General features: G+C 52.4%; 7 protein-coding genes across 7 annotated transcripts; 1 reads left to right on the forward strand and 6 right to left on the reverse strand.

The window, feature by feature from the left end:
• Positions 1 to 93: 93 nt before the first annotated feature.
• Positions 94 to 1,544, reverse strand: J4E87_008324 (uncharacterized protein; the record flags this gene model as incomplete). Its single annotated transcript, XM_049379914.1, has 4 exons — positions 94 to 312; positions 378 to 727; positions 807 to 1,388; positions 1,538 to 1,544. 4 exons carry the CDS (start codon positions 1,542 to 1,544, stop codon positions 94 to 96), a joined length of 1,158 nt encoding a protein of 385 aa, XP_049230481.1.
• An 821-nt stretch (positions 1,545 to 2,365) lies between these two features.
• Positions 2,366 to 3,540, reverse strand: J4E87_008325 (uncharacterized protein; the record flags this gene model as incomplete). The annotated part of the gene is made up of 4 exons (XM_049379915.1): positions 2,366 to 3,091; positions 3,144 to 3,199; positions 3,254 to 3,395; positions 3,529 to 3,540. The coding sequence occupies 4 exons, from the start codon at positions 3,538 to 3,540 to the stop codon at positions 2,366 to 2,368; spliced, it is 936 nt and encodes a 311-aa protein (XP_049230482.1).
• Positions 3,541 to 3,901: 361 nt separating this feature from the next.
• On the forward strand, positions 3,902 to 4,284 carry J4E87_008326 (uncharacterized protein; the record flags this gene model as incomplete). The annotated part of the gene is made up of 2 exons (XM_049379916.1): positions 3,902 to 4,121; positions 4,181 to 4,284. 2 exons carry the CDS (start codon positions 3,902 to 3,904, stop codon positions 4,282 to 4,284), a joined length of 324 nt encoding a protein of 107 aa, XP_049230483.1.
• A 162-nt stretch (positions 4,285 to 4,446) lies between these two features.
• On the reverse strand, positions 4,447 to 5,521 carry J4E87_008327 (uncharacterized protein; the record flags this gene model as incomplete). The annotated part of the gene is made up of 3 exons (XM_049379917.1): positions 4,447 to 4,838; positions 4,893 to 5,194; positions 5,430 to 5,521. The coding sequence occupies 3 exons, from the start codon at positions 5,519 to 5,521 to the stop codon at positions 4,447 to 4,449; spliced, it is 786 nt and encodes a 261-aa protein (XP_049230484.1).
• Positions 5,522 to 6,382: 861 nt separating this feature from the next.
• On the reverse strand, positions 6,383 to 8,388 carry J4E87_008328 (uncharacterized protein; the record flags this gene model as incomplete). The annotated part of the gene is made up of 2 exons (XM_049379918.1): positions 6,383 to 7,477; positions 7,534 to 8,388. The coding sequence occupies 2 exons, from the start codon at positions 8,386 to 8,388 to the stop codon at positions 6,383 to 6,385; spliced, it is 1,950 nt and encodes a 649-aa protein (XP_049230485.1).
• Positions 8,389 to 10,714: 2,326 nt separating this feature from the next.
• Positions 10,715 to 11,617, reverse strand: J4E87_008329 (uncharacterized protein; the record flags this gene model as incomplete). The annotated part of the gene is made up of 2 exons (XM_049379919.1): positions 10,715 to 10,902; positions 10,951 to 11,617. The coding sequence occupies 2 exons, from the start codon at positions 11,615 to 11,617 to the stop codon at positions 10,715 to 10,717; spliced, it is 855 nt and encodes a 284-aa protein (XP_049230486.1).
• Positions 11,618 to 11,973: 356 nt separating this feature from the next.
• J4E87_008330 (uncharacterized protein) lies at positions 11,974 to 12,666 on the reverse strand (the record flags this gene model as incomplete). The annotated part of the gene is made up of 1 exon (XM_049379920.1): positions 11,974 to 12,666. The coding sequence occupies one exon, from the start codon at positions 12,664 to 12,666 to the stop codon at positions 11,974 to 11,976; it is 693 nt and encodes a 230-aa protein (XP_049230487.1).
• Between the last annotated feature and the right edge of the window lie 512 nt (positions 12,667 to 13,178).

Raw genomic sequence — 13,178 nt, forward strand, 5'->3', positions numbered from 1 at the left:
TATAGTAGATGATAGGTAGGTGGTATCAATTGTTCTGATTCATGATTGAACTCAACTATCCCATATCATCATACATCGTGTTTGACATGCAACCTACGGCGCAGCAGCATTCGCGGCCAACCACTGCCCAAACGCCGCCGCATTCCTCGTCTGCATGAACACTGTGCCCGGTCCCGTGAATTTGCATACAAGGCCCTCACCCGCCGTCATGTTACTGATGATACCACCACTGGCAACACGCTCGAGGACGTATTTGCAGTTCCATGCAACGAGATGGCCGTTATCGATGATGTATTTCTCGTTGGCAGCGAGCTAGAAGGATCGGTAATGTTAGCACTCCGTCAATCTGGCATGGAGATGGATGAATGGAAACTTACATCCTTCCTAATGATCGCGCCAAAACTCGTCACCCAAAGCACACCCGTGCCACTAATTTTGTATACGAACAGTCCCTCACCGCTGAACATGGCTTTGCCGATTCCCTGACTCTTATACTCCGTCACAATGCCCTGTGTGCAAGCCAGGAAAGCGTCGCGGCCCACCGACCATGTCTCTTTTCCACCGAGCTTGATGATTGTGATGTCGCCGATGGAAGGAGGGGCGAGAAGAAGTTCACCGGGACCCGTGTATGTGGATTTGGACATGTCGCCGCCCATGAGGGCTTTCTTCAGGGAGAACTTCAGGTTGCCTTTTAGCGTCATGGTGTGGGACATTGCTATCATCGCGCCTGGGGTTGTGTTAGATATCTGTTCTTCACATGTCTTTGCTCGTCCTAGTAAGGATGAACTATTTGCTGGAAGACTCACCAGGTTTAGCAGTAAAAGGACATCCAATGGCTAATTGCACGGTGAGAATGGAGTTCGTGTCCCTGTGGCTCACGCGGTAGCTTCCTCCATTGAAAGTTCCCACGTCGTCTGCTGAGGCACTTGCGGGCGATGTGTGTGCTGCCGCGCCCGCGCCTACGTACTGCGGTTGCTGGGGTATGCTCTGCTGGCTCATCTGCGACTGATGGCCCATGCCTGGGTGACCAGTCTTTTCGGCGGGATATCCCGAGGGAGTCGCACTTGGACTTCCGCCCGGAAATCCACCAAAGCCGGGGCTCATCGGTTGCTGTGGCTGTTGTTGTGGCGGCTGTTGCTGCTGCTGCTGGAAAGGCGGGGGCGGCGATTGCGCTTGGCCTGGGGGCGGGAAGTGCTGTTGCTCGGGTGGCGGCGCATATTGCTGTTGCTCAGGCGGAGGCGCATGGTGTTGTTGTGGAGCTGCATTTCCACCTGGCGGAGGTGGGTAGTGTTGTTGCTGCTGTTGGTGTGCGGGAGGGGATGTAGGTGGTGGAGGGTAGGACTGGCTGCCTGGCGGAGGCGCATAGTACTGCTGCTGGCCCTGTTGGTCTGGTATATGTTAGAGGGATGTTCAGGAGGCGCGGTGTTATAGTTTTGGAAGGCTGGAGAAGGAGCGTTCGGTATATGACAGGACGAATGTGGAAGGTGTAGATGTACCTGGCGGTGCTACTTCTCGTCAGTTTGCTTTCACATACAACGCGCCATGCGACTCACGAGGGTAGTAGTTCCCACCCGGTGGTGGAGTTCCCTGGTATCCTGACATATTCAAGCTTGCGATCCAAAGGCGACGAGTTGACGCGACTGTAGCTGTTACTCACGGAACGAGGTGAGAAGGGAGGTTAGCAGCAACCACGCGCAATGTAGGAGAGAGGAGAGGAGCGGAGAAGGGATTAGATTAGTCTACGGAAGCATCAGCACCATAAGCAGTATAGACGTTTTAACCGCGCGCCCCGTTGGTGTCTCCTTGGTCAAGCTGCTCAGCCTCCAGCGCGCAGCTGCTGGCTAGCGGGGTCTCTCGAGCCGCCGAATCAGCGCCCCGCTTCCCTCGCTCTGGCCTACGCGCCAAGCCTGTGCCACGGGTGAGTAAGAGAATAGCATAAAGTCGTTCATGCGTGAGCAGCTATTTTGGATCAAGACATTCGAGTTGGGTAGAAACAAACATGTTCGCATGCCTCCACGATGCAGGGGAGCTCCGGGAGGCACCGTAGCTATCAGGGTCCACTTGCGACCGACTTAAGCGCCCACGATATCTCACATGCTAGTCTGCATCTTACTTGCCAGCGCGTATATTAGCCATCACATATTACGCATGTACTGAGCAGCTTCTCTTCCACGTCTATTAGACTGTATCTTTTGACTCATCTCAATGTACATGAACCTTCCACAGACATTGCTTGAATCATCATGACCGTTCATACCGCCGAAAAGCGTCATAACAGCAACAGCCGTAGCGCCCGCTGATCGAGAATCCCCAGCCCAAGCCATGCATAACATTGAACATCGTAAAGCGCATAACATCAATTCCTCTAACCCACCATTCTCCGCCTCTTTCCGATCTGGGCCGAGAAACCAGTCTTGATGGCCTGTACCGAACGTCTCGATCCGCAGCTGTTGCAAGTGACGAAGTTGAGTCGGTTCTCACCCTTGGAGAGGTCGGTGTCGGGCGAACGGCAGGTCTTGCAGGTAACGTATTCGACAATGTATCGTCGGAGAACGTTCTCGAGTTGCTTTTGCTGGAAACGACCCTTGATGACCAAGCGCTTCTGGTCGGCGAACGAACCGCTCGTACCCAATTCAGCGAACAGGAACTGAGCAACGTGCTCGTCGGAACGCTTCATACGCTTGCAAATCTCGGCAAGGTTGGCAAAGACGGTCTTCTTGTTTCCTTCGCGCATGCACTGTGGGGGCGGGATCTTGTAGCTCTTTGTGCCCGAGCTGGCGAGGTCGGGATGTTGTGCGTGGAGGAGCGTGAAGAAGCGGTTCAGGAGGAGGTTGTACGAGATGGGGGTCGTCGAGTTGTGTTCCCAGATGCCGGTGCCCTTCATCATGTCGCCTTCTTGTACTTCGGGTTCGGGAGCAGCGACCTCCTCCTCGCCTTCGGGCTTGTCGCCGCCGGCGGCAGCGAGCTTGGCCTCGAAGTCGTCCTCGACCTTCTTCTTGCTGGACTTCTTCTTCTTCTTCAGCGCGGCGAAGTCGCCCTCTGCGCCATCCTCTTCCTCGCCTTCCTTCTTCTTGGAGGACTTCTTCTTCTTCTGTGTCTTGTCAGCAAGATGTTGATAATCGCGCATGTTTTATGCGCCTCACCTTCTTTGCGAGATCAGCGAACATGTCGGTGACCTCCTCGACCTCTTTGTCGTCGCCTGTAGCCCCACTTGTCAGCGACTGATGTATTTCCAGTGTGTGGTCCATCTTACCAGCACTCGCGGCGTGGCCCTCAGCGGAGTCCTTGTCGCCGTTCATCTCTAGTGATTCGGTAACGTCGCCGTTGCTGTCGACAATCGTAGCACCCTCGGAAAATTGGACCGACTTGCGGGGTTTGCGGTCAGGGAGATCGGCCTGTGTAGATGTCCGTTAGTATGTCGCTCTTTGTAGGGAATTAGAAATAAGTCCTAGCTAGGAAGCTGGCATGCAGCAAACCCACTTTCAAGGCACAGGATATTTCGAAAGCGAACGTGGGGCTGTGACGTACAGAATCAGCCATGATTGCGGTTGCACTCGTGTTTTCGATCTTCAGTGAGTTCTGGGGATGTTCTGGTATCGATTCGGAGTACGTAGTGACATGTAGGCGTGGTGAGTCGAAGAGTCAGGCAGGCGGTCACCCCAAAGTTCGCCGCAACACATGTGTGAGTCGAACGCTGAGTGCCAAGATTCGCGTCACGTGATGACTGCCGCTGAGCCCCACCTCCGCTCATTGGCTGGAGCGCTCCGACACCATTCACCGAACGCGCCCCTACCATAGCCGTCGCGATCCCGTCACTATCGCCAATGCTGCTACGGTAGTCCGCCGATCCAGTCATAAATCCACCACCCTCTCCTGTCAACTATCCAACATCACCGCCGCCATGTCCCTGAGCAATAGCGAGAGCTTCATCGAGCCATCCTCCAACGACGAGATCGATTCGTTACCATCCTCGGCAACAAGCTCCTCAGCCGATGAGGAAGAATACATGTCAGACGCGGACAGGGAATGGAGAGAGTCGCTGCAACAACTGGAGCTGCTGTTGACAATGGTCATGGTGCCATATCTGGGCAAATACTTTGGCAGGAAGGCCGCATACTGGGGTACGTCATCTTCAAGGTTAGATGACCGGATATATGGCAGGTAGCTAACATCTTTGCAGGATGGGCCAAGTTTATGGAATGGAAATACCCTGTCGAAATCGTTTTCTCGAGTCCGAAGACGTTCAAGCTGGCTGGAGCTGTTGAGGCAGCAGCCACCCTATGAGCGCTTTACACTACTTCGGCGGCTTCACACAATCAAGCATCGGCGTTTATGGCGTTGGGGACCATCCGACATCTGCACAATGGACGTCACTTGTATATACCACTCTATTACCACGACACATCGAACACATATATTACAAGGCAAAGGGCACTCACCCAACCTCTACTCAAGAATCTCCCCGTTGAGGATCGTCCTCCCATAAGCATCATGGTGCCAATGGTCACCCTCCCGGGTAGTAAGTCGGTCCTGCATATGCTTTGTGTCGATTCCGCCATCCTTGGCATGTATCTCCTCCATCTCCTGCCTCTTCTTGCTCTTGGGCTTTCCTTCTTTGATGCGTAGCTTCTCAAAGTAGACGTACGAACCATAATAGATGCCGGATGTGTTGCCATTCAACGCCCCTTTCTTGCTGCGGAAAGCAGAGAGTTGGCGCGCGTTGAGGGTCTTGGGTGGGTTGTTGAAGGACGCTGAGGCTGCGCGAAGGAATGCAGCCTGGGTTACGCCGGGTTTCTTGAGGTGTGCGTTGATCTTATGGCGGACGTCGTCGCATGTATCTATCAGCGTGTCAGTCCTCACATCTCTTCCGTCATGGTGGTGCGGAAGCTTACCGTATACTGGTACCTTATCTTCTTTCTCGAAATCCAGCTCCACGTCATCGACACTAGGCACACTATCCTTCGCCGCGTCTCCTTCATTCTTCTTCGCCTTCTTGTTCGCAGTCGTCTTGATGCCCGCCATCTCGCGCTGCTGGAAAAACGCGTACGCTGCCGGATATACAGAAGACTCAACTCCCTTGTCCTTCCCATGCTGGCTCATGAATCGCGAGTACGCGTTGGGCGTAATGCCAACTGCTTTTTGGAACTCGCCCACTTTCATTTCGCCATTGTCAATCAAGGTGCGTATCTTACGCCTGCATATAAATCAGATACTGTACGCAGATCATGGAGAATTGGGAGATGTTTACAGCGGCACGTTAACCTAGGAAAAAACTAAATAGGTCTGCAGCCTACATTAACATAGAAACCTACAAAGTAGGTGGCCTAACATTGATGTAGGCTCTAGACCTATTCGTTCTTTTCCTGATATAACGTGGCGGCGTAGAAACACGCAACGCGCACATTGTCACTAAATGAAAAATCGCATACCGTAAGACATCGCAACTCTCCGTCACAGGCCTGTTCTCAAGCTCAAAACTTATTTCGTCATCATCGATGATTTGCATGCTCGGGTTAGGCATAGTTGGGTTCGAGGTAGTCGGGTTTAACACAGTCGGGTTTGGCATAGGCGCATTCGAGATGATCGTGTGCGGCATAGGAGGCGGGTTCGACATAGGTTGGTGCGACATAGGTTGGTTCGACATAGGCGGATGCGGCATAGGTTGGTTCGACATGGGCGGGTAAGACGCAGTTGGGTTCTCCAAAGTCGGCATCGGGTATGGGTTCACATACGCCATGTTGGAACTGCGCGATCCTGATGTGATTGTATTCCAATAACCAAAAATGGCGACAGTCTTCGAAGAGCAGTGAGGTGGCAAAAACGCAGATTCAGAGGGTAATAGCAGAGATAAATGAGAAAGGGCGGCATTGCGATCACCCACCCTATCCTTATGACGTCTGTTGCGACGCGTCTGTGTTTTGCGCTAGTGGGCGGGGAAAGCACGAACGCGTTCTCAGGGGGCGAGTATCAATACCATCAACGACGGGCCTGCAAGATGCCTCATGAATCAACAGTTTGTTTCTTGCCTTGAAGGCGCAGCAAAATATGATTCGAATTTCTTCACTATTCCGACTTGACGACGTGTGACGCCGAGAAAGTCTCACAACTTCTGAGCATCAAGAAAGAACACCACAAGCAGAGACGTCGTGACTCGTTGGAACGTAAGCATAACCCCAAAAGAAAGCAGCACATTTCGATAACTGCGCATGATGACTCCAGAATCTTCGCTGGCCATTGCTTTTCAATAAGTTTTTCACTCTCCAGGGCTGCTCATTCGCTGACTGAAACGGACGCTAGGCACTTGAACCGGGGGGTGTATGTGTATACAACATGAAAGCGCAGCACTATCCATAATCACGCCGAAACACGACAAGCTGCGAAATTAGACACGGCATAATCGTCCGTTCTGAGTTTGAGTCCCCTGCTCGCCATCCCTGATTTCCCAGTCCTCGCTGCCAACAGCTGTTGTCGCGTAGAAGACGCCCTTGGTGTCCCACTTCTTCTTGATCGCGAGAAGCTTGGGGTAGTTCTTCGCGCCGTAGAAGTCGGTTTGCCAGTTTGGCTCTTGGATATCCGCCTCGTTGAGATAGACACCGCCACCCTCGGACGCCGGAGCAACTGCACGCCACGAGTCTATGATGTCGTACGTAAGGTAGTCGGATGCTTCCTTCAATTGTGCCGGTGTCGCGTTTTCAGGAACCATGTTTGCGGTAATCAGAAAAGACTGGGTGTTGCGCCATGCTTCATTAACAGCATTGTCAACCTTGGAAGGGTTACCCGGAGCCATGTGGTAACCACCGACCGTGTGGCCGTTCATCACTGTGTCCCTGATAGTGGTGTAGAAAGAGTTGAACTTCTCTTCGGTTGCCCAAAGGCTCTTGGGGAAGAGACGGGTAGCTTGACGAATGGTGGTCACGCCGAGTGTATCCGCGCCCCACGAGCCTTTGTTGGCAGAGTAAAAGTCGTCGTGGTAGGTCGTGTTGGGGGTTACCGAGATATTGAAAGACTTGAGGTCGGCGAAGAAGTCCTTCGTCAGCGCATTGAAGGACTCAATTGTGTGGTTTGGCGCAAAGAAGGGTGTCATCTGGAAGTCGAGCGTCGTACCGTAGTTCCAGATCCAGAAGTACGAATAGGTGCCAGCGTTGGTGAACTCAGGAAACCGCTTCATGTAAGCGTTGATGCCCTTCCAGAAATTGGCAGAGTCGTTGACTGGGGCCTGGAAGGAGAAGACAGACTTGGTAACGTGTATTCTCGGATGGGCTTTGGCGATGACTGAAGTCACAACACCGAATGTTCCGCCGCCTCCTCCGCGAAGAGCCCAGAAGAGATCGGAGTTGCTGGAGTTAGAGGCGGTTACGAAGCGCCCATCGGCGGTGACGACCTCAAAGGCAAGAACTTGGTCAGCGGCCATGCCATAGATGGATGCGAGAGGTGAGTGGCCACCTCCAGTGACATAACCACCACTCCATCCAACAGTCTGCGTCTAGGATTAGTAGTTGCGCCTCCAACATACAGTGTACCACGATGACTTACTTCACAGATACCAGCCATGACCGTCACATCGTGATCGCGGGCAGCTTCCAGGATCTCAAAACCTTGGACACCAGCACCAGCCTTGAACGCCGGGCCGCTGTACTCATCCGAATCGTACTTCTCATTGAAACGGATGTCCTTAAGATTGTGCGTCCAAATGTTGAGAGCACCCGCGCCAGACGACTTTCCCATGTAGTCATGCCCAGTGTTTTTGACAGTCAACCTGAGGTTCATGTTACGAGCAAAGTTGACACCAAGCTGCACCTGGGCGACGTTCTCGACGTCGATCGAGTAAGATGCATAGCCACCTAGCGTACATGTGCCACTAGGGTCGTCGGTAGGCATGCATGTACGGCCCTGGAAGAGCGGCCACATCATTGAGGTCGGGTCACTCGTGTGGAGATCGGATGTCGTGAATTTAGCAGAGATGTCTGCGCATTTCGCCTCATCATAGTCATTCCAGGCCGAGTCCTTGTAGCATGGCGCAGCGATGGGAGTGGTCTTGATGAGCGCTCCTCCGAGTAGGCTGTCGAAGACTGACCATACGCTCTCTTCCGGATAGTCGGAATCGCCTGGAAAGACTTTGCATTGACCGCTGCTGATTCCATGCGTCGTCTCCTCCTCATTGTCGAAGCCAAAAAGTGAAACTACGTCAATCTCACTCGTCTGGCGAGCAGCCGCATTCAGGGCGTCGTTGGTCAATTGGACTGCCTCGTTCGGGAAAAGCGCAACTCCGGCAGGCGAGTTCGTGGAGACTGTGGCGGCGGCAGGTGCGACATCGCGGAAAGCAACCGGACCTCCAACAGCCCCGATGGCGTTTGCAGCTAGAAACAACAGAGACCTGGGCGCAGACATAGCGAAAAGACAGCTGGTCAAAAAGAGTGAACGTGTGGGCGCTGCACGAGCAAGCCTCGTCGACCATCTTGATAAATGAACAAAAGCCCACGCCAGACCGAGCCGAAGGATTCATTGTAGATCCACACACCAGATAGTATCTAGGAGGCAAATATCAGGATGCGGCATGCTCTATACAACATGCATGCCGCTCGCTGTATTCACATTACTCGTACCTACATATGAAGTGGAGCCGCGGCTCGAACACCCACGGCCCGCTCCTTCGGTGGCTGTTCACTCCACGAATGAGGAACAGCAACCAGCATTTCCAAGGTCGCGGGTTTTCAACGTGTTTGCGCATCCTTGCGGTCTCTGGGTGAGTAGACCGAGGAAGGATTTGGTTCGGGATGGGCCAATAGGGTTGAGGCCCCACATTATGTGGGAGTTTAGCCGCGCGCTGTGGGTGAGGATGTTGTTGAGCACCTGGCCTTTCGTGCCACCATGGGCGATATAACTGTTTGACTTACAGCTCATCATTATTTGGTATTGAACTTGCAAGTGATTCATATTCTACAAACTGTGTCTGACCACCCCACTGCGAGAATATACTCGGTGCTCTCAATGATTCAGTGCAGCTCTTCGTAATCTCTTTCCTGCTCTTCTTCGACGATGAGTCTGGCATCTTCAGGCAGTAGCTTTAATAGCTCTTCTCTCTTCTCATACGGAAAGGCCATACGTGCCAGGTTTTCCCTGATTTCCGCACGACCATCTTGTGACTGTTTCGATATCAAACCAAGCTGAAGACCTGGTTCGGCTGACTCCTGCTCTGTCGGTGTATGATTCGAAACCATACTTTCCACATACCTTCCAACGCCTCTGATCTCCATCTGCTTCACATGAGGCCATGGAGCTTCCAATAGAACGGGCAAGATCCATTGTCGGAACATGAGATCCATTGGCCGATACGAATAATGCGGGCACGGTGGCCGAATGCCTCTTGGAGAGTCGTATTCATTTCGATTGTAACCCTGCTTGAAGGAGAGAGAACGTAGGGTATGCCGAACGGATTGCATGAAGCGCGCCCATTCAGAGTATCGTTGGTTGCCCTCTTCTGTATCGTACCAAACATTCGTAAAGGAATTGCCGACGGTAGCAATACACAAAGAAGTGAGAGCAGTAAAATTCCCAACGTAAGAATCTAGCAATCCCATCATGTACCGGTCGTCTAGGGCGGTGCGTTCATCTTCCTCGTGTTCCTGCAAATAGTCTACCATGTCTTGGACGGCAATAAACATTGGATAAGGCGGGTCAAACTCGTCAGACTGGAACAGGTTGTGTAACTCAAGTGCTTTGAGTTGGTGGGCATACTCCTGGAAGAAGCAATTGACAACGTCGCGTCGCACCCAGCCACTCAAGCGCACCGAAGTAGTTTTAGGAAAGCATATCAAAGGCAGTAGTAGAGGATCGCATGACCTTTAGAAGTCAGTAAACAATCATCGCTAAAAAGCCAGACACTTACTGCGTGAAGCAAAGGTCAATCTCGGAGACGTTATCAAGGCTACGGAACGTGCGCCAAAGAGAGCCTAACATAGTCAGCATCAGCACCTCAAATAACGTATCTGCGTACCGTAGCTTCCATGTCCGTCAATATCCAGATCTTCCGACCCTGGGTATTCATCCGTCAAGCGCTTGAATTCGTGCTCCAAACTTTCTTCTTCTCCGTCTTCCCAAGCCGTCTCATCGCATTCAAATAAATTGAAGACTGTCCAGCATAGCACATGCGCGTGCTTACCGAGCTCCGGATCGTGCTGCAAAGTTCGGGTAAATTGCAGCTGCTTCTCAAATACGTCCAAGTCGAGGCGTCCCCACCTTCTGCATGTAAAGTCGGGTGGCACCCGATGAAGCCCGTCGTAAACAGGCGTGCAGTCGATGGGAGCATTATGTGAGCTCAAGTCAATGTTGCGGTACAACTCTGGCATCTACTTGTCGTCAGTCGCTATATGAAAAGTTGAGGGATGCTCACATACACCGACGTCGTATAGCGAGCGGCATGTCTCGCATAGTCTCTTTATGTCAGCGCAAGAGCAAGAGGACAAGATCTCGATGAGGAGCTCTGTTGGTAGATTGAGTAGATGAGACATGTCGCTGCGACTCCATCCAGTGGCGAGATCAACGATACACCGTCAAAGATGCATTTCGCACTCGGGATCCCAATCAGATATCGAGTAGTGAGGTGTTGTTCTTTTTGAATGATGAAGTAGCTGTGCCACATTAGGCAGCATCCTTGGCCACCACGCTTGTATCCCTTTCTGAATCATCACATTCCTTGCATCTCCAGAACTCGCGCTTAAATTTGTTTCGAGAGCTCTTGTACCCATGCCAGCCTTCCCTCGCCAAATATCTCAGCCGTGGCCGGCATGTCCTCACCACCTTCCAGTAACAAAGTGCGCACGATGATCTTGTCCGGCATGACATCCTGATGATGATAAATGTGGCTCGTGCAAACTTTGCAAAAGTAGCATCGCACGAACTTGCCTGCACCCAGTCAGCCTTTCCTCCTTCACCGGCACAAAGCGAACATACCACTAGCGCCTTTGTACCGATACTGCCTGATGTTCTCCTCGCCGGAGACGATCTGCAGTTCTTCTTTCGGTATGATCTGATTGCACGAGTACGGTCCACCACCAAGCTTCTGGCATGTTGAGCAATGACAGAGCACGTGCTCAGCATTCTCGAGCTTCGCGGTCCATTTTACACTCTCACAATGGCATGTGCCTTTTCTGACTCCGTCTCCTTTCGCCGACGGATGTTCGGCTGCAGAACCAAAAAGCACCCCGTCTTTGATATCGACGACTAAGCTATCCTCGATCAGCGGCTTTGCGGCTTTCGAGAAGGCTTTATGAATCGGCTCGGTGGTGAGATAATAGTCCAAATCTGCCTGGTTCGCAAACTCTAGCACGAAACCGTGTGTCATGCCTTTAGAGAAAGGTTCCCAAGATCTGTTTTTGCCGGCTTTCAGCGACTGTATGAGCGGCTTGCCGGTGTCAGAACTCAGCGACTTGTGTTGTAGGGCCATGAAGGACTTGAAGTGGCTTTCTAGATCCGTCCATGATATATCTTGGCGGTATTTGAAGAGCACGATGTGTGTGATCGTGTCGCTAGCCATTGTCTCCGATGCAGGAGTACCTGGTGCGGAGGTACGGGGTGTAATGGAAGCGGAGTCGAGGATGTCGGCTATGTTGGGGAACATGTAGAAGGTGCGATACGGTCTTCATAGTGAAGGACTCCATCTTATATTATCAGGACGTGGAGCATTAGAAAGGTGATATCGCAAGACCGCCGTGGCACGCGTTCGTGGAAGGCGCCCCCGGGGCTAGCGCCGCTGGAAGTAGCAAGTTTCGCCGTCTCCGCGCTGTGGGGCAGCTGCCCAGGTGCGTATGGAACGAACACTCGTCTTTCTCAGCATCAGCACTTCGACATCCATCTTTCACTCATGCCATCTCAACGTGATTCTGTCAATGAGGCGCATCTTGTCAAAATAATTTTCATTCAAGATAAAAGCTCGCTAAACTGCACAATCTCATCGCCGCTCCGTCAAATCGCATCTCACGGCGTGTTCTCCTTAGCCGATCCCATCGCCTGCCCAGGCGCACTCGCATTCCTCAGCTTCACACTCTCATCTGTCTCTTGCAACAGCGCATCCTCATGATCAACCGGAAAGAAGCGATAACTCCTCATTTCCGTGTTCTGCCAATCTCCATGTGCCTGACAATCGTTCTCATCTAGATCCCCAGATACGTAATGCAGGAAGTCGCCGTGCGATACCACGACGATCTCCTCCTCATCGCGGTCTCGCAAGAAGCGGCGGAGCTCCAAGGCACGCGCCTTTAGTGAGCCACCGTCTGGTGCCCATTTGCCCTCTTTGGTGTTGAAGTCGGTGTACGTGTCCAGGCACCTGTGGAAGTCGCAGACGTCGCCAAATTCCTTTTGAAGCCGCTTTACGTCGCTTGGTGTGTTGGCGGGCTCAGACGTGGCTTCTTGGGCCAAGGGAAGAGCGAGGATGTTGCGCTTTCCGGATTGTAACCACGGCTCCATGCTGATGAGTGCCGTTTGGATGGTGCGGCGGATGGGGCTTGCGCAAACTAGGTCGATGCGATCAAAGAATGGAAAGGTTTCCGAAAGGTTTTTGCATTGTTGTTTGCCTTTCGGTGTGAGGTCGGGGTCCGGGATCTTCTCGTTGTGTTCTGCGTTGTGGTAGCCTTCGGCGTGGCGGATGAAGTGCACAGCACGGGGAGCCATTTAGATTAGGAAGTACAGGTGTCGAGAAGTGATAGAAGTGTTTCTTGTAGTCAATCGTCGAAGAATTAATGTCTTGAATGGCTTTGAGATGACAGTATTGATACAGGGAGAGGAACTCGACATATATACTGCGAGAGGTACATCTAGAGTAGCGTCACTATTGGTATACCGAACATGCACATGCCATCCTTAATTTCGGTCGTCATATGCTAGCATATGCATCGGACCAAGATCTCGTGGCGAGATGCATCTTCACCATCAATATCCACGAAACGATAGATGCTGGTGGATGACGAGAAGGCTATGTCGGCACAGCTATGAGTAGCATGGAAGGTCAGCCGTGTCAATACCAAAGACACGTCGGAAGTGCTCCTGAGGTTATGGCTGGCTGCGTCCTGGCGTGCAAATAAGCTCCTCGTAAGTTTAGCAGCCTTCTAGAAGGTCTACATGCCCAGCCATCGGAGTCTGGGGCTTTTAGCGTCTGGTAAGTCCCGGGTCGGAGGCGCTTGCTT

Source organism: Alternaria ethzedia (assembly GCF_023757985.1).
Source record: "Alternaria ethzedia strain BMP 0044 chromosome Unknown scaffold_25, whole genome shotgun sequence".
NCBI classification, from domain to species: Eukaryota; Fungi; Ascomycota; class Dothideomycetes; order Pleosporales; family Pleosporaceae; genus Alternaria; species Alternaria ethzedia.